The following is a 20,225-nucleotide window of genomic DNA, read 5'->3' on the forward strand; positions in this document are numbered from 1 at the left end:
AACGTTGTGCTGGTGCTGAACTCACAGTTCAGTGGTTTCTTTGGGCAGGCCTTTGGGCAGCGTGGTGAGACCCTTGTTGCTGCAGCGCACCACGGTATCCAGACAGGAACACTCTGCTGGACACCTCAGCACTGGAGAACAGCTGTTCTCATCATTACCTGATCAGGACGAATGAACAGAAAGATGGAGCGGTAGAGAGGGAGGGAAAGATGACGGAAAAGTTGTAATGAAAAAATGAATGCAAAATCTGTCAGGGCTGCAGATGTTGCAGAGCATCTTGTGTGCATCCGCCTCGTCTCACCATCTTCACAGGCGAAGTCCTGGACAGCTACATCCTGGATGGGGATCTCCTTCAGGAAGTAAGGACTCTGGCAGCGAGGGTTACCTGTCACGATGCGTTTCCTTCTCAGCCAATCCCCGAGCCAAGCCAGGTGACAGTTACAGTTGAAGGGGTTAGCCAGAAGGTTTCTGGAGAACAAAGAGAGGAGTTGAAAGTGTTAAGAGACATACTGTGTCTGATGCATACATATTTTTCTACATTTGTATGTGTGTGTCGTATTGTTTGTACTCACAGTGTGGACAGGGAGTGCAGTGTGTCGAAGGCGCCGGGGTTCATAGAGGTGATCTGGTTGTCATAGAGCGACAGGAGACGCACTGAACTCAACCCAACAAAGCTGCTGTTACTCACACAGCTGATACGGTTACTCCTCAGCATGCTACTCAAATACACAGACAGACAGACAGACAGACAGACAGACACACACACACACACACACACACACACACACACACACACACACACACACAAATGATTAAATACACTGTGTATTTTTTGTATAAAAAAACATGAACATACAGTATATGCTAAACCATATTTAAATATGATGCATACTTGACATGATAATGTGATTGCATATTCATTTGTGTGTGTACCCACAGTGTGCGGAGGCCACTCAGTCCCTTCAGCATGCGGTGGTGTATGTTCTCCAGTCTGTTGGAGGTCAGGATCAACTCATTGACCCCTGAGGCTCCTTCAAATGTCCCCTCCTCTATGTCGGTGATGCGGTTATTACTCAGGTTACTGCAAGGAGCAGGAAGCACGAGCAAGAAAGGTAAGAAGGTAGCAAGAATGAAAGGAGTGAAAACAAGAGAGGAGAAAGTAGAGAGAACAAGAGGAGGACAGAGGAGGAAAGAGGCATTTCAGCAAAGACAGAGTGAGTACACACAAGGCTCAATTTCATTTCTGTTATTTGTACAATCATAGTTTTCTCTGAGTGACCTGAGTATGACTTTCTCACTGCCACATGTGCTTTGTTCCCGTTATGTTTACAACATGTCTGACTCACATCTTCCTCAGCTGAGGTAACTTTTTGAAGATCCCTGTCGCCTCGAGCACAGTGAATTCATTGTTGTTGAGACGCCTGAGAACAGAGAAGGGAAGAGGCTGGTCAGAGGCAAAGAGAGAGAACAACTGAAGAAACAGAGACAGAGGAGGAGGAGATATAAAGGGCGATGCACAGAAACACGTTGTACTAGACAAATCCAGCGTGACTCACAGTTCTGCGGTGTATTGAGGGATGTGATCTGGTATTTTGGTGAGTTTCTGGTTGGAGCAGTCGACCGTCGTGCCCTCGCAGCGACACTTCTCGGGGCAAGCCAAGTCGGCGAAGCAGTCGCCTCCCAGCTTGCTGCGGTAATCCTCGGTACCTGGTCACAATCACAACCACAGTGTCACTGAATGCCCTCACCACGCACGAGTTGAACCCCAGTGTTTACTGGTGCCGGTTCCAACGCAAACTCTGCAGATGGTCAAGGTGAAGGACGCGATACGATGGAGGTAATTTTGAGACTTTGCAGAGGGGCTGCTTTTGTTTAGAGTGGGAATTGTCTAAATGAACCAAAGAACGTTCAAAAAAACATTGCTGATTATGATCATATGCAACATTACTCATGAGCGTTTGGAGCCAAGTCTGCAAGACACACAAACTGTCAAGATCAAGACATGTATACAGGCACGCACGCACACGCATGAGGACAAACATACTGAAGTTGTTCTGTCCTGTCAGACAACAAAGCAACTGTTAGTGTTAGAAACCACAGCACAAACAAAACAGCATCAAAAATTAGATCACAGCAGAAAAATGCTTACGCACACCCATGCAGTCATCTATCAAACTGTACACGCACTACAGCTCTCTCTCTCTCCCACACACACGCACACACCCACCCACACACATACACACACACACACCCACACACACGCACACAGAGGTTGTGGGGGGACGACAGGAGATTGCTGTCTCTTGTGTCTTGGCCATGCTGTAGGGTTTTGCAGGGCCGTTCCATGGTGCTTGACAGAACCATGTTCCACTTTAGGAACCTGGCAGCCACATGGTTAGATCAAGCACAAAGGAACAACCTGCTGACTGACTGCTCCTCCGCTGGAACACAGGGATGGGAAGGACAGAGGGAGGAGGGGAGGAGGAGGAGAGGATGAAAAGGAGGGGACAGGACAATCAGGGGAGGAGAGATTGAGAAGGAGAGGACAGGAGAGGCGGAGACGCAGGCAAGAATAGAGGAAGAGTAGGAGAAGAGAGGATGAAAATGAAAGAAGAGAAGATGGGAGCAGAGGGTAGGATGAGAAGGAAAGAATGAGATGGGAGGAGAGGAGAAGACAGAAGAGGATGAGAAAGAGATGAATGGGAGAGGAGAGGATTTGTAGGCTGGGGAAGAGAGGGAGGAGAGGAAAGAAGAGAAGGACAGGATGGGGTGTTAAGGAAAGGAGAGGAGTAGGGGAGGAGAGGTGAGGAAAAGATGTAGATATGAAGAGGAAGAAGCTTAGGAAAAAAGACTGCAAGATGAAGGATGAGAAGCAGGAGGAAAACCGAGCTAGCTGGCTTCAGAAAATGAGTCACTTGGAATGAAGAGCGAGGGGAGAAGAGGACGAGAGGAGGATAAGATCAAACAGGCGGGTAAAGTACAGTAAAGTGATCAAGAAAAAACAGGGAGGGAGGGAAAAAAGGAGAGACTGGAACATCTAAAGACATCTAAACTCACAGACATATCACAGGAGAGCAGGAGCAGTGGGAGGAGAGTTACAGCAGCACTGAAGGCAAGAGAAGCCCTGACTTCTAGGAACACACACACACACACACATGCACACACACACACACACACGCACACACAAGCACACACACACACACACACACACACACACACACAGACACGCACACACACACACACACACACACACACACACATACACACACAGATACAGAAATAGAGAAAAACACCAATGTGTGCTAAAGTGTAAATCTCATAAATATTCTTGATGATGTTTGTTAACAGACAAGAGGAGTCACAGAGGGGTCAAAGGTCACTGTGGTAGAGGTCAAAGGTCAGAGGCCAGCTCAGGGATGGGAGGTGAGGGATTCGGGAGTTGACGGAGAATCGTGGGTGTTTGTGTGTTTGTGTGTGTGTGTGTTACTTACAGCCGACATGGTGTACTCCTGAGTGTGTGAGAGAGGCAGTAGGAGAAAGAAGAAGGGATTTCACCCGTTTATTAGAACAGGAGAGAAGAAGCTGATGAAAAACTGAGAAAAAAAGCTGCAATTTTTCTGTGTTTCGTCCCCAGGCAGTGATTCATTTGCAGGAGTAATGACTCGTGAATAGTGAGAATCGTGCTGGCATAACATGACACAGGGTGGGCACTTTCATCCGACACACATCCCGGCCTCGTTTGCTTCAAGCACGACTGGTTCAGACTTGGTTTTAGGGGGATTGCGAGATGGCAAAAAGCACACCAGAAAAAAAAAAAAAAAAAAAAAAAAAAGGCCCATTCTAAACCCACAAAAGTGCAAGTGCCTTATTTTGTTTTGTGCATTTTTTGACATCCATCACTTCAGCAGGTTCAATCTCCGCAAGATTAAATAAAAATTTGGTTGGAGGGATAAAACTGGAATTATAGCAGCCAGAGTTTTTGTTCAAACAGAAATATGAGTCAAGATCCAAGATAATACATCGTATAATAATCCAAAAATTAAACTAGAGGATTTTAGATGTATTGATCTGAGGCACGATATCAAGGTTGTACTACAGAATAAAACATGTTTATTCAACTTTTCAGCTGCAAATGTTCTTAAATTATTCAGCTCTGCCCCATATGTGGTATCGGGCTTTGAAACCTCTGTCCCCCCGGTGAGCTTCAGAGTTAATGACTGTAGTGAGTGCGCGCGCACACACACACACCAGACACACACACACACACACCAGACACACACACACACACACACACACACACACACACACACACACACACACACACACACACACACACCATGCCTCCTCTGTGTGCTGCTGTGGTAATGACCGCCTTTAGCCCTGCTACTGATCTCATATGCATGTCTGATTTACATATTTCCCAGCACCCCTCTGAGCATGGTAACTGTGTGACCTTTTGATGTTCTGCAGTGGGCGAAACAGACACAGATGCTCGCGGACACACGCTCATTCATTAGCTATCATTAGATGTGCTAAGAAGCAAGGAGGACTGGTATTAAATACAGTCTGTGTGATCACTCTACCACTATACTTTTATTCATACAGAGCCTCACGTGCAGTGCTCAGTTGACAGCAACTTGAGCCTATTAATCCAATTGTTTTTCTCCATCTGTCGTCAAGGTTATGGTTACCGTCGAAAACCCAGTGCAAGGACAAGAGTGTGATTATCTGGTGCCTGGTTAGACGTGATGCATCATGATGTACATTTGATCATTAAAATAAAACGTCTTAGCATTCACAAGGTGTCAGTCAAGGCAAGTCACTCCAAGTGTCGGGAGCATACGTGTGCACCTTGAGTGAACAAAAAGGGCTCAACACACACACATTCACTCACTCACACACACACACTCACACTCACACACACATGCTCAGTTTACAATACCTGGGATGAAATACTGTTCTCTAGCTAATGGAGAGACAGAGAGAGTGAAAGTGAAAAACAACAAAAGAACAAAAGCCTAGACTAGACGAAAAGTGTGTGTTTGTGTGTGTTTGTGTGTGTTTGTGTGTGTGTGTTTGTGTGACAGGGAGCTGAGGTTAGTAAAGAGAGGCAGAGAGGCTGAGGGAAAATCCCAGCAGGAAGACACAGAATGAAAACACAGGAGAGGACAGTTTGTCTTAAATCTAAGTCTGTGTGTGCATGTGTGGATCAGAAATAAAAAGAATTAGTCTCAGGGGACAGATCAATGTGGTCATCTTCACTGGCTACATTTGTGTGACCAGCTGTATGTGTATATGAAGCAGTGTGTGCGTGTGTTTATACCTGAGCAGCGGAACTTCTTGCTCTTGATTTGTCCGATTCGTTTGTTGGCGAGCCGCCGCGGGCTGGTGCAGCGGGCACCGCTCGTCTCGATGGGATTGTCCTGCAGGTAGTCAGCCAGCCACTTCAGATGGCAGTCACAGATAAACGGGTTTTGGGCTAAGTGACTGATCCCACACACATACATCACACAGAGCCATGGAAACACAGAGCACAAAAAAACACACACATACGCTGTTAGAACAACATATGGTTGAAAGCATGCTTTGTTTCTTTAGTGTAAATAGCTTGTGACTGGTGTGCTGGTGTGTAATAAAAATCATATGTCATTTATTTTCAAAGAGGTCTGGGCTGCTTTACAAGACTTCCCATAGAATAAAGGAAGAAGGGCATTTATTTCTATTTTAATTACACTGTAAGCAACACAATATGTGTCATTATTGAGATGGCATCTTATTCATGAAACTTAACAGTCAGCCAGGACACTACTAGTAATTTGTTTCACAAATGATTAAAAAAGATATTAACAATACCAATAAATGCCAGAATAAAACACTTCAAACCTATAAAAATATAACTTTTTATGGGTTTAAAATCTCTTTTATATATTTTTCTTGTATAATTCGTATTGTTTGCTCATATGCACACTCTGTGTACACTTGAATTGGTGTTAAATAAAGTTTAGAAAAAAGAAAGCACACTTTAAACAGATTTCTAATTAGCTGTTTAAATACTGCTCTAAAGCAAGGCCCAGGGTATATTTAGCTGCTGGTAACATAGCAACAATACTTCTCCTTTACATTCTGTTACCAGGTAACTCACAAGTGAAACTAACCGATCCATAAGTTGAACTAACTATAAACAACAAAAAATACCAATTATCCATTAAAACTAAGGATGTAAACTCAAGCACTGCCTTCCTAATTATTCTGTGGGAGGGGCCAAGTCCTAAACAGTGTTGGGCAAGTTGAAAACTATAATTACTTACTATTTACTTTCATTATCCAACCGAGCTTGGTCAAAAGTGCATTGAACAACTCTAAATCCTCCATATCCACACATCACAGCTTTTGGTGGCACTTTCTGATAAGGCACCATTTATTAAGTCTTTACATGCTGCAATTAATGGCTTTTTAATGGTTAATATAACCCTTTACAAATGCTGTTTTATCAGAAAGTGGTACCTATCTTTTCTATTTAAGGTGTAGAAGAATAAAACCAGACATCTTGGTTTAACAAGCAGGCGGACACATTTCCAGGTCAGGAATCTACTGACCAACCAGCAGCTAGCTTAGCCTTGGTGGCTGCGCACAGCTCTCTAGAGGTCCTGACCTCAGCTGTGGGCCTGTCCGGCTCATTTCCTTTTAGTCATTGTTGTTTGTTTTATCCATAACCGTTCCACAATCTTAACCACATGCTTATTATTGGAACCATGGTAACAATAACCATCATCGTTCCTTAAGCCTAACCGAGCCGTTTTTGTGCCTAAAACTAACCGAGCCCTGACTGTTCCATAAGCTTAATTGTGTTTATTATTGTAACCATGACAACAAAGGTCCAGTGTGCCACCGCTGGTACACTCTATGTGTTTACTATTGTAACCAAAACCCATTATTCTCTTTAATTGGAACAACTGATAATGCTTAACCAGTTACGTAACGTGGCTGAAAAGGAACACACAAACAAACACCTTTGTATTGGCAGGATTTGAACCCATTAGTGTAACAGACCTCTCATGATCCCATGACGTAAACTGACAGAGTTCATCAAGCTAACATCAACCTGATTTCTGCTACATGAAAACAGGGTCCTTAAAATGTCATTTATTCAAGGAAAATCCCACCATTGAGTACTTGAACAATGTTATAAATCAGCCTGTGATGTGCTATGCATTATGGGAAATAGTTTGTGACTTATTTTCCAGAGTTATAATTATCTACCCAGATGACTGTACTAAGGGCTACAACAAGAAGTCTTTCAGTCAGGTAAAAGTCTGTTGAGGCTCTTGAAAGTGGTGAAATGGGTATACAGCATGTACCTCTACTATGAAAAATTGCTCAGTGTATAATGTGAAAAATCTGTGCAAAATGGTGGATTTAAAAAGAAGTAGTTATTATAGTTTCGTTATAAGTCATTATGAGTAAAAAAAATCCAAGATGTTTATGCATCTTGGTCTTTTGGACCCATGCTGACCCCTGTTATTTATTACGGCGGTTTTTCTGTCAATATTGAAGTGTTTTTCTTTAGACGGAGGGTTTTCCTACAGTGCTATTCTGAAAATAATTGAGCTTTGTTTACATCTTCAATTGTTGTGATGATTGCTAGCTACCACTCAGGGTTTCACACCTTCTTATTTACCACTACAAGTCTGGTCTGTGTGTGCAATAAGCTGTGCGTGTGTTTGTGTGTGTGTGTGTGTGTGTGTGTGTATGTGTGTGTGTGTGTATATGTATATATGTGTACATACAGTGTTTGTATGGCTCTTAGTGATGAGAAGGTTCCCTTGGCGATGGTCTGGAGCTTGTTGTCATAGAGTGAGAGCAGATTGAGGTTGTGGAGGTCCTGAAATGCATCCACCCGAAGACACGCTATCTTATTAGCATTCAGTAACCTGAAAGAAAGAAGTCACAGGGAAAGAGAGACAGAAAGAAAGAAAGAGAGATGAAGGATGAAGGCTTATCCTGTTATTATTCTTGGATGAGTGTTTCAAATGTTACAGGTCAGTGATGATGACTTTTAATCATGATGTCTTCACTCTGATGACAATGTTTTAGCTAAGCACTTTTCAGCTGAATATCAATGAGCTGCGGATGTGAGCTCTTAGCTGCAACAAACTTTGTGTGTGTGTGTGTTTGTGTGCGTGTGTGTGTGTGTGCGTGTGTGTGTGTGTGTGTATGTGTGTGAGTATGTCTACTCACAATAGCTGCAGTGAGAACAGTCCCTCAAACAGTCCTTTGGAAATCTCAGTGATCTTGTTCCCATATAGTACCCTGTGGAGAACAAACACTGCATTAATAAGTAATGACTGAGACCACCCATATTATCCTGTAATATTATATAATATTAACACTTGAAAGTATAAAAAAACAGTTCCTGCTGGTTATTGTTTAAATTCCAAGAAAAATAAATATATTTACTGGGAAGAGAATAAGATAAAATTAAAATTTTGTTAATGGTCAAAAAATATGGCTCCTCTTTGTGCTTGACAGTGTGCCAATGACAAATGCTGTGTTCATGTCACATTGTAACAGACATTAATTGCAAGCAACCTGTGAGAAAAACTGTTAAATACTGAGCTGCAGGTTATGGTGGATGTCTGACAGCTACAATTATCTCCCACTTAGTGAAATACTGAAAAGTCCAAATCTGTGGCAAAGTGCCTGCAAAGCCTCTGTTAGACAGTAATTACATCTAAACCAAATAACATTGTAGATTTAATACTAATAAAAATGATTAAGCTAATCAAAAAGAGCTCTACACAATGTGTTTGTTCTTGTCTAACATATTCAAAGTGGTTTTTTACAAATAATTAAAAATTAGAAATCCTGCACTCAAGATGTTACTAAAGTAAAAGTTCAACAACGTTATGAAGAAAATGTGCTTAAAGTAAGTACTCATTGCAGGATAGAAGTGTTGAAATATTCTATTATAATGTTGGGTAGTTTAATTCATAATAATGCATCATATTATTTTATGTAAAATCTGACGAGTAAATAGTAATTGTAGCTGTAACATCAATGTGGTGGAATAAAACCTACAATATTTCCCTAAGAAATGGAGTGGGAGAGAAAAGTAGTGGGATGAAATAGAAATAATCAAGTAAAGTACAAGTATATAAAAATTGTGCTTGAGTTCAGCACTTGAATGAATGTATTTGCTTCCCACCACTGCCCATACAAATATGTAACATGATAAAAATAGCAAACGTAAGCTACTTATCTGGTGTGACTACTAGCCTAATGATGGGTGTAACCATGTTGGAATGAGGCTTGAACACTCCCAAATTAGACTAATGAGAGCTTTTACAGTTCTTCCAATTCTGCCAACATTACATGAATGCAGCATAAAACTAAGAGAGTAAGACTTTGGCTCTTTACTGAAGAGAGCACAAAAACATCCAGAGAAAAACATTAAGTAAATGATAAGCTCTGAATCACGGATGATAAGACCCTCTCTTTCTTTTCTGGCTTCCAAGTAAAACACTAATAAAACGCTACCAGCACAAATGCACTGACTCTGACTATGTGCCAACACCTGGCTGTATGTCAACACTCAGGACATAAAGTATAACTCGCCATGAAGACTTTTCATCTAAACCCCTTAAATAAAAAAAACAGCCTACACAAATCTGGCTGTGGCTGCAGTGTGAGGAATGTATGCTGTTATCAGAGAAAAGCTTTTTATAAATACATCAGATTACATACACAAACAGGTCAAGGCTGAGACTGCCACTGCCTTGCCCAACAAATACCTTGGACGCACACGCATGCACACACACACACACACATCAGATCCCATCACACACATTATCAGTCATCTTTATGCTCCACGCCGAGTTGAGTTGTGTATGTAGGCAGTCTAAAGACATGTGTTTTAGATTGGGTTTTATTTCATTGTGCTGAGTGGCTGTCCCTGAGAGACCTGGGGTTGGGAAACACACGATGCGGGGAGTGGACGCTTCATTTGTCCCTCACACATATTAGCACGTACTGTTCTGCACACACACACACACACACACACACACACACACACACACACACACACACACACACACACACACACGCACGCACGCACACATAGAGACTACGCTGACCAAATATGGACCACTATTTTGAGTCATTTTGAGAAAGCAAAAAATTGTGATTTTCTTCACAGGCTGGGACATGAACACGTACGAAGGCTCTTCCTGATGTGTTTCAAAAATGCATAACTTACCTGTATTCATTTTAACAGTTAAACATCTTGCTTTGAAGATAATCATGTACAGTTGCACTGTATAAGCAGTAGAGTGGCCAAAAGGCTCAACAACCTCAATCATTGAAAAAATATATATAGTTTACACAGCGTGTTTTAGCAGCTATTAATGTAGTAGGCTAATATAGTAGTAACTACTTTAATACTAGTGTTTTATTATAGTTGCTAAAATCTTCCAACATCTTAAAAAAACTTTGTTGCAACTTCATGTCTCAGTAAAATCTCAGCTGCTTGTGGTTTTCCATCTCATAACCTGCTGGCCTCCATGCTGGCCTCCTAGCCATGCAGGGGCTGCAAGTCATTAGCTCCCTTTAGGTGGGAATGTTGCGTCTTTATTCCACCTCGCCGATGTGTAAGAAAGGTAGAAACACGGACTTGGGGGGTGGGGGGCGGGGGGCGTTGTTGTTCTGTGTTTAAGACAGCAGAAGCAGCTGTAGTTACAGAGCTGAATGGATGTCTGTGTAAAAGGGACAGTTGCTATGGCGGGACAGACACTGACGCTGTTGATTTACATGTAACGCCTCTGAATCCAGAACACTGCCAGGACAAATCACACATCAGGGCGGCATTATACTGGCTTTGTTTGGTTCAGTGTAAATAAGCGAAGCTGGCATAATAAAGGGTCTTCTTGCCGGCATAGTGGGATCTCGAGATTGTAAAAAAGATAGGGTGAAAAAACGTTTGTGGACGCCCTTAAAATCCCTGCCCCCACCTGCAGAGGCAATGCTGAGCATGAATTTTAATATCAAACACCTGTAGGTCCCTTCTGGGCTAAAATAAAAATAAATTGAAAATGGAGTTTTAGAAATAATTATAGCGTGATTTAAGCAATGACCAACAGGGGACCTCCAAAATGTCCCCTGTTGGCTCACTGGTCCACTGTTAGTGAGTCTGTAATGACTGGGAGGTCCACAATTGGGTGAGTACACAAACACATACACACACACACACACACAGACACACACACACACACACACACACACATACACATACACCAGCACAAGATCGATGGCTCATTTACATCCTTTTTTTAACCAAACACTGACACACTATGAACACACAGTGCAGCTTAATGTGAAAGCCATACTGTATGTGGTGTGTCAGCATGAATGTGTGTGTCCCATTCTCTCTGTGGTGAATGTGTAATGAGGTGGCAAAAGCCTCCATTCAGCAATTCAGCATTTATGAATTATTGACTTTGGAGAGACGAGACCTTAATATAACTCCTTCATGAAATAACTCTACATCCCTCACTCCCTCTCCTGCTCCTCTCTCCGTCTTCCTACCCAAAGCTTCACACGCAAAGCAGATGGTCCGACGCAAGATTCAAGCCGAAGAGGAAGCCACCAAAAGAAAATCTAAAATGTCTTTTAAAATGGTATTCCTGTATTGGATTGCTTTGGTGTTTGACACACGGGCAACATTTTTACCTGCACTGCAAATGTGACGGATAATTCTAGTCTTCTTAATTTCATAGATCTGGCCGTTCAATATTCACCATTATTTCTATCCAGAAAAATAATATATGAAATCCAACAGGGCAAGAAAGACGATCAGACATGTTTTAAAGACAGGCAGGTTAGAAAAACCTATGGAACAGAAAATTTGAAATAATAATAATTATTATTATTAAAACTGATACTTTGCTAAGGGCCCCTTAGTTACTGAAGTGTTTCTTTTTTTATATATGAAAAGGCTTAGAGGATGAGAACAATGTGAACAATGAAGTGGTTTCAGACACAGCCTTCGCCACTCATTCACTACCCCCTATTATAATAGACACTTAATAGTTTACTCACTTGCAGTAAATTGAGATTTTGTACACATACAAATCATTATCATTTTGCCGGATCACTGTGCTATATCTATAAAATGTGGAGCATTGCATTGTGGGATTGGTGTCATGGACACTACTTTATTCATTCCATTGTGGAATTTTGAATGCCAGGTCTGAACAGGGCCGATAATAGAGTTTAGGATAACATTAACGTTCATGCCTCTGGACTGTTTTTCAGTGAGTTTGGAAAGTTTTACCCAAAATGACTTTAGCTGTGTCCAAAATTGGGTGTTATATCTGGTCCCATGCAGTGGATCTGTCCGTCCTGAGTGGAGCTTCCTCCTGTAACCAGCCATGCTAACATTTCTTTTTTTTTTTACACAGACAGACTTACTTCAACTTGCACCTGCTGTACTTTTACTCCAGATAAAGTGATTTAGATAATTTGGCTAAACCTCTGGCTTGTAGGAAACCTGTCTGATTGTCTGACTGCTTGTGCATCTTGCCCTCTTAGCTCACTTTGTTGTAGCGATCTTGTGTTTCTGGATCCCAGAAATTAATTTGATAAAGGAAGTGTTCGCGTTACAGGTAGTAACGATGTTAACATAGTTACGATAAATAAACGACTTTTACAATGGGTTAAACAGATTTTGGAAGAGTTAGATGTCAGATTTTCCTCCTCAGACATTCAAAGGGTTGTATTGTGATGTTTTTTGTGAACTGCATCTTAAATACAAACATTTCACACAGTACTCACAGAGAGTTGAGGGAGCGCAGACCTTGGAAGGCGTCTGAAGCCAGCTCTGATATCTGGTTGTTACTCAAGTCTCTGTGAGGAACAGAGCAAAAGAAAAAGGAAACAAGAGACAGACAGGCAGAGAGAGGCAAACGCAGAGTCAGTGAGGGAGAGAGACGCACAGAAAGTGAAACACAAAGGTCAACACAAGCCACAAACAGGACAGGAACAGAAGTTTTTTTGTGGATCGTTGACAGGGTGCACAATGCATGTATCTCCTCATCTACTCACATCCTGCGCAGCTTCTTATAAGGAGAAAAGGCCCCAGCTGGGATCACCTTGATGGCGTTCTGCTCCAGTCGGCTGGAACCAAACATACACACAGACCATTGAGGAGAGACATTAACATTCCCCTATCACAGAGCTATCTCTGCTGTATCGTTGACTGCTGCTCTTTCCCGGGGCCTCTGGCTAAGCGGAACATTTCCAGATAAGGCGCTTTGATGACCGGTGCCAAAGTCTGTCACATTTCTCTGATCTTTTGCCCCCCGTTTAACATGTGTACAGTCAAATGTACACACACACACACACACACACACACACACATACACACACACACACACACACACACACACACACACACACACACACACACACACATATAACTATCTGGGCAGTGTTCCATTAAGTGCCAGTCAGACTCTGCGTCAGTCAGGCCCAAACAAATCAAGCCAGGCCAGGAGAGAGAAAGAGAGAGGCAAGGGGCAAACAAAAGAGAAAACAGACCCAAACAACCGTTCTCTAAACATTTCACATGTTCAGTCACCGTGACAAGAAAGGCGGTGGAACATGATTTGCAAACCAACCACTCGATTGTGAAACATTTCCCTAAAATGAGTTTGTTTTTCATCTGCTGTTCTCTTCTGTTCAGCTCCACTCCAGTCCTTCCCTCAGTAGTGAAATGTTTCACTGGTTGCACAGGAGCACTGTATTTTATTGTACTGCATTGTATTCTGGTTTTGTGTTTCATGTCAAGTCTTGTAAGACAACTCAGACAACTGCAAGTCAAGTCTCAAAGCTTAAAGCATTGTCAAAGCAGGGATCAAGTCAAGTCTCAAGTCAATCGAGACAAGTCGATATCAATCTTAAATCAGTTGAGACAAGTCTAACGTCAGTTGACACTGGTCCAAGTCTCAAAGTCTTATCATCAGCATGTTTCAAGCCAAGTCTAAAATTGAATCATGCCCAAATCTTAACATATAATGTTTTTAGTTTGGTTATAAATCAATTGACACCAGTCCAAGTCAAGTCTAAAATCAGCCAAGACAAGTAATGTCTCAAGTCTTGTCATAGCAGGTCGCAACTCAATCGAGACAAGTCTTAACAAAGCAGGTCTTACATCTCAAGTCCAAGTAAAATCTAGAATTAACTTGAGATGAGTAAAAGTCAAGTCCCTTTTCTTGTCAAAGCAGGTCATGTCAAGTCTCAAAGTCAAGTGAGACAAGTCCAAGTTAAGTCACAAATCTTCATAAGGAAGGTCTTTGAATGGTAATGACATTGCATTTTAACATTTTTAACAAGCATTTAACAACATTCAACAAGCTTTGTTATCCAGGGTTTTTAATTCCTTTCAACGGTTAGACCTTGTAATTAAACATTCAACGTTTATTCAACAAGGTCTGCCTTAGTTTCTGCACTCAAGTCAAGTCTTTAGAGTCAAGTATCAGAGCAGTCTAGCCCAAGTCATGTCTCAAGTCTTGTTCATACTACTGACTCAGGTTCAAATCTCGAGTCTATGGCATCTGCTTCATACTTTGTCATTTTAAATATGCTGGCTCTAATCCTTCCTCTTTTCTTGATGCCCCCTTTTAAATAGAGATATGATCTCTCTTGTCCTTCAAATTAATCTTTTGATTCTTCTTTCATCCTCATCCCTCATCCCTTCATTATTTTCTTAAGCAGGGAAGAGCTGCATGACCAGGCTTTCTCATTTCACAGATGTGTGGTTTTATTCCACTGCACAGAGAAAGAGAAGTAGTGAAACAGAAAGGTGGAAAGAGACAAAGAAGGAAAATGGGGAGACGCACAGTGAAAGAGCAAGAGAAATATCACTGCACCGAGTGTGTATACAGGAGTCTGTGTGCAAGAGTGGATGTGTATGCATGCAGCATACAGCAGGTGCGTGTGTGTGTGTGTGTGTGTGTGTGTGTGTGTGTGTGTGTGTGTGTGTGTTTGTGTGTGTGTGTGTTTGTGTGTGTGTAGTTATGAGTGTGTGCCTTACATCTCAGTAATGGTCTCAGGCAGGTTGGTGGGTATTTCTGTCAGTCCCTTCCCTCTGCAGTCCACAATGTTGTTACTGCAGGTGCAGGACTCTGGGCACTGTAACACACTGCAGGAGGAAGATGATGACGACTGGTGACCTACACAGAGACAGAGGGCCAATATTATCCGTGGATAATAGGTTATGCTTGGTGTAAATATCAAAACTCAGGGATGTTGAAGCTGACACAATTCAGTGAAGAAATTCAAAATGTGAAACAACAGCCAGTGCACAGCAAGTACAAGTCAGAAAGAGATGCTTGTCCCTAAACGTGATGGTGTCCTTGTCTACCAACAGTATCATTTGTGCTCTTGCATTAGGTGCTCTTTCATCCAAAATATTTTCGGAAAAAAAAAAACAACAACAAAAAAAACGGTTCAGTACATATTTCAATAAATGCAGGGCATGAGGTTGAAGCAAAGTCAAGCAATGGAAGATGAATACTTGCCTTCGTCCCCATCTTGAAAAGCATGAGCAATAGACAGTAAGAAAAAGCAAACGAGAGAAAGCAAAAGATGGGTTTGCCACTGTGCAACAGCAAGTGGATGTACTGTAAGTCATGAAGCGCGGACACCAAAGCAAATAGTCCTGCACAGACACACACACCACATCCCGCCCTCTTGCCTCTCAACCTACCTGTGCAGACAAACTCCTTCTTCTGCACCTCAGCCACGTTGTGCCCCCTCAAGTGTGGCGGGGCCATGCATTGCGTGTAAAGACCCAGACGGGGGCGTTGTCGCAGCCACTCTGACAGCCAGGCCACGTGACAGTCACACTGCAGGTTGTTGGAGTGCAGGCGACTAGGGGAGAGAGGAGGCGGTTGGGGAGGGGAAGAAGAGGAGGAGGAGGAGGAGGAGGAGGAGGAGGAGGAGGGAGAAGAGGGGAAGGGAGTATGCGGTGATCACAGATAAGAGGGGATCGACAAGTGGTGAGAACAGGTATGTGTGAGGATGAGGGAAGCAGGAGCGAGGAGGGGAGGAGGAGGAGGAGGAGGAGGAGGAGGAGGGAGAAGTGCAAGTACAGGTCGATCAATCAATTGTACAACCGGGCATGGATGAGAGGAATCCTTCCCCTCAGGGCGGTAATGTGTACGAAATACTCTGCGGTGCCACTTACAAGGTCCTGAGCTTCGGCATGTGGTTGAAACTGGCCACAGACAGTCGGCTGATGTTGTTGTTGTTGAGAGTGCTGAGGAGAGAAAAGAGCAGAAAACACAAGGCCGTATAGATCCATTGGTCTTTTTTTGAAATCACAGGGTTGTTGCACACCGGCACGGAGAAGTGGCTGAGTCAGCACAGTGGGGTCTGGAAGTTGGACTCAACTGCTGAGTGTCACGTAATCAGTGTCATTTGTGTCATTGCCTTGTTAACTACAAAATATATTTGTCTCTTACCCCTGTAGTTTCTAACTACCTCCCTTAACAGCTGTCTCTTTCCATTAAAACCAACTGAGCCCTCTGTGTCGTTTCATCTTGTTTTTGTTAACCTACTAAAAATGAGCATTTCTGAATTCGCAGTGAAACAATTCCTGCTAAAAAATTTAGCTGACAGTGACGTTGACCCGGCTTGTGACTCAGCTCAGCATTCACACTACTCCTTGTGTGTGTACAGCAAATATCTTTATCTGTTTTTCCCATACTGTGTCGCTGCTAGGTTTTAAAACTAACAAAACTCCCCATCTGAAATACTGATTGACTTTGAAATCACAGCACTCTGCACTCGTCTCACAATATAATGAAAATGAATATCTGTCATTAAGAACGTCAACAGGCTTCTCAGTGGCCAAGACTGACTTTAGGACAGGGAATGGGTTGTTGTGTCATTTCTGAATACATATGTGTGAAAGCTTCCCTTTTCAAATGCTGCACAGGCAATGCAGTCTTTTAAAGGTCAACGAGGATATTAGCTGCTCCATATCCTGCTGCTGTTAGTGTTCATCATTCACCGCTTCTTCGCTGATGTTAGCAGGGTGACTGAATAAACAGGTACTCACAGCACTTCCAGGTCACGTAGTGCTCGGAAAGCTCCATCCTCAATACAGCTGATGTGGTTGTAGTCCAACTGGCTGCGTACACACACACACACACACACAGAGAGAGAGAGAGAGAGAGAGAGAGAGAAGACAGAAAGAAAAAAAAGGAAGCTGTAAAGATGTAAAGGTGTCTTACAGTATATCTTCAGGTGAAATTCAAGCCAAGACAACCAGCTACAGATGAAAATGCATCAACTCCCCCGGCCAAAGTCATCACCAACCTCCCTCTGTCTCCCTCACACTCGTTCACTTTCTCTTTTGCTTTAGTTCTGTCTCCTGAGCTCTTTGTTCTTTTTAGATGTATTTCTAAACGTATTCATCTCTGGATCCATTCCCGCTTCCTGCTCTCTTCAATCTGACGTCTAATTTGTATGCGCTGCTCTTTACCTCTTTCCCTGTTCTCTCACTTCTCTCTCTCTCTCTCTCTCTCCCTCTCTCTCCCTCTTTCTCAGAATCGCTTTGCTGAAACAATTTAATTAAGACATAAGGACAGTAAATCATGTGCTGTCACCCTAATGCTAATGCACACACACACACACACACACACACACACACATACTGCCCTGTCCTTTTACAATAATTGCAATGCATTTCAAAAAAATTATCTGATGTGGAAAAAAAAACCAGGATGCAGCAAAATAGTTAAAAAATCCATATTTATAGAATTACTGCTGGGCAATTACTTTACCTTCAAAATGACCAACAATTATCTTCAATCATCATAACTATGACTGAGGCAAAACAAAGAGAGAAAACAAGGGAAATGCTACTCACGTGACATCCACACATGCACACACAGACACACACACACACACACACAGCTGCTAACGAGCAGCGGTGCCAGTCAATACAACAAGCAGGAGGCACATGACATTTAACACAATGAAATATTGATGCACAGGCACATGGGGGTTGTGCACATTTGCAAACACGGTGAAAAGCAAGTGACAGATGTGCGTGCACATACACACACACACACACACACACACACACACACACACACACACACACACACACACACACACACACACACACGCCCAGAAAGTATTGCCAAAGTGCCACTTACAGGTTCTTGATCTCCACAGCTCCTCTGAAGGCTTTCCTTGGAACCCCCTGAATCTGGTTCTCACTGAGATCACTGGACACAGAGAGAGAGAGATGTAGAGAGGAAGAGGGGAAAGAGAAATAAGGTGGCAGAGAGTTAAGCCGTAGCAGCTAAAGTACTTGATGTAATCTCCAAAATGCACCGGGGGAACTTCAGAGCGAGACAGATCATCTGCAAAATTGAGTTCTTTGCACACAGAGCACTCCTTTGCCAAATATAATCAGCTGTCTCTATTCATCTCAGTGACACAAAAAACGCTCCCTCTGACAAGTGTCCACGAATCTGGAGCCAGATGCATTTCAATTGTCTGCTTTGAACATCCATTCAAGTCAGGTATGAGAGGTTTTGAAATGCTTAAACAACCTGTAGGGGGCAGTAGTGACCTCCTCTTCCCTCGGAGCTTTCTGTTCCTCCTCTCATCACTCCCACTCATCTCTCCCTCACCCCCGCCACCCCCTCTCCCCTTCCTCTGCTTTTAAGGAGTGAGTGATGGATGTGTGTGTGTGTGTGTGTGTATGTGTGTGAGTATGAGCACTGGGGTTTACAGAGATTTAATTTTCAGCCACTTTAACTAAGCTTGTGCTTGGAATACAGCAACAAAAAAAAAAATAAAATAAACACACTAAATTAACTGCGGTCCCTGACATACACACGCAGACATGCGTGCTAATACACGTTCCTGCACACGCACCCTCACATGGGCACATAAATACAGTTACATACATGAACAGGTGTCTCACATAGACTAAATCTGCTGCCTGCAGCAAAGTGAAACGTACGCTATCAGTGGGTGGTATAGACACTTGATTTAGTGAAGGGCATACACAAATAGGTGCTGAAGGATGTACACACACAAATAGCTACGTATGTGAAATTAGGTACAAGAATGAATTTAGCTGTCTGGAGGATGAAGATGAACAGGATGTAGAATACAGCTACTAAAAAAAAAAAAAAATCAACCTACATCATCTCATCAACTCAAGAGAAACCTGGGAAGAGGACGCTTAGATATCTTGACGGTATCTCAGACTGCTCAATAGCTGTGTGTGTGTGTGTGTGTGTGTGTGCTGTCCGCCGCCAATACAGACCAAAAATTCAGACAAGACTATTTCACCTTTCACCCTTGACCTTCCAGCTCTTGACCCCAACTGTGGCGCCGTGACCTCCACCATGCTAATCGGCTAACAGCTAATGCCCAGCCACATTCCTCACATGCCTGTGGCTGTGATCGTATTCGTAATCAGCGCTGCAGGTATCGTCCGTCGCCTGTGCTTCCACCTGCTGCTTCTAAACCTGCACCTGAAGTCATTTGTCGTATCTGAAGTCATATCATTGGTTGCCAAGAGCACACAGAAATTACACGGCGAGGCGTGTTATCTTTTGTCGCCTTGATGTCCAACTAAAATGACAAAACTGAGGTTTTGCATTCAAAAGTAAACATGCACGACTCTTTAGCCTCCAAGCCTGGAATGATTAATTAAAAGCTGATCAAAAACAAATTTGATAATGGCTTAAATACATTTTCTGGGTCCAGCCTCTGGAATGTGAGGATTTGTTGCTTTTCCTTTTTTTCGAATGACACTAAATATAACATCTGTGGATTCTGGACAAAAGAGTCAAGCTGAAGACATCACCTTGGGCTCTGGGAAATTATGAGGGGCAAAAATAATTGTTGGTTGCAGCTCCAGTAAAATGTGTTCACTGGTTATATGCAAAGTTCCCCAATGCTCCCCCTCGATCTGGTTAATGCGCATAATTCATGAGTGCAACAAGTGCAAATCATATATTTCTAATAAATAAACCAATAAATAAATAAATAAATAAATAAACAAATAAAACATTTTAATTTCAGTTGTAGACAAACACACGTGTGCACCTGTACATGTCTGTATACAGTAAGTTCACACCAGGTTTCAGTGCAGTCTGATGCTGAGATCAGTTATAAGACTTCACAAACAGAGG

At 42.6% G+C, this 20,225-nt stretch overlaps 1 protein-coding gene across 1 annotated transcript in view; it reads right to left on the reverse strand.

The window, feature by feature from the left end:
* slit2 (slit guidance ligand 2) overlaps window positions 1-20,225 on the reverse strand; it is a 93,179-nt gene that overhangs the window by 19,803 nt on the left and 53,151 nt on the right. The window contains exons 5-20 of the mRNA XM_022758483.1: window positions 18,225-18,296; window positions 17,120-17,191; window positions 16,244-16,315; window positions 15,764-15,927; window positions 15,089-15,227; window positions 13,099-13,170; window positions 12,829-12,900; window positions 8,239-8,310; window positions 7,788-7,931; window positions 5,324-5,487; window positions 1,557-1,707; window positions 1,347-1,421; window positions 938-1,081; window positions 573-716; window positions 302-468; window positions 26-158 (exon numbers count right to left, since the gene is read on the reverse strand). Coding sequence (XP_022614204.1) covers window positions 26-158; window positions 302-468; window positions 573-716; window positions 938-1,081; window positions 1,347-1,421; window positions 1,557-1,707; window positions 5,324-5,487; window positions 7,788-7,931; window positions 8,239-8,310; window positions 12,829-12,900; window positions 13,099-13,170; window positions 15,089-15,227; window positions 15,764-15,927; window positions 16,244-16,315; window positions 17,120-17,191; window positions 18,225-18,296 — 1,857 coding nt within the window. The remainder of the gene's footprint in view (window positions 1-25; window positions 159-301; window positions 469-572; window positions 717-937; window positions 1,082-1,346; window positions 1,422-1,556; window positions 1,708-5,323; window positions 5,488-7,787; window positions 7,932-8,238; window positions 8,311-12,828; window positions 12,901-13,098; window positions 13,171-15,088; window positions 15,228-15,763; window positions 15,928-16,243; window positions 16,316-17,119; window positions 17,192-18,224; window positions 18,297-20,225) is intronic.

The sequence above is a fragment of the Seriola dumerili genome, unplaced genomic scaffold, assembly GCF_002260705.1.
Source record: "Seriola dumerili isolate Sdu_G_001 unplaced genomic scaffold, Sdu_1.0 BDQW01000301.1, whole genome shotgun sequence".
In the NCBI taxonomy this organism is placed as follows: domain Eukaryota; kingdom Metazoa; phylum Chordata; class Actinopteri; order Carangiformes; family Carangidae; genus Seriola; species Seriola dumerili.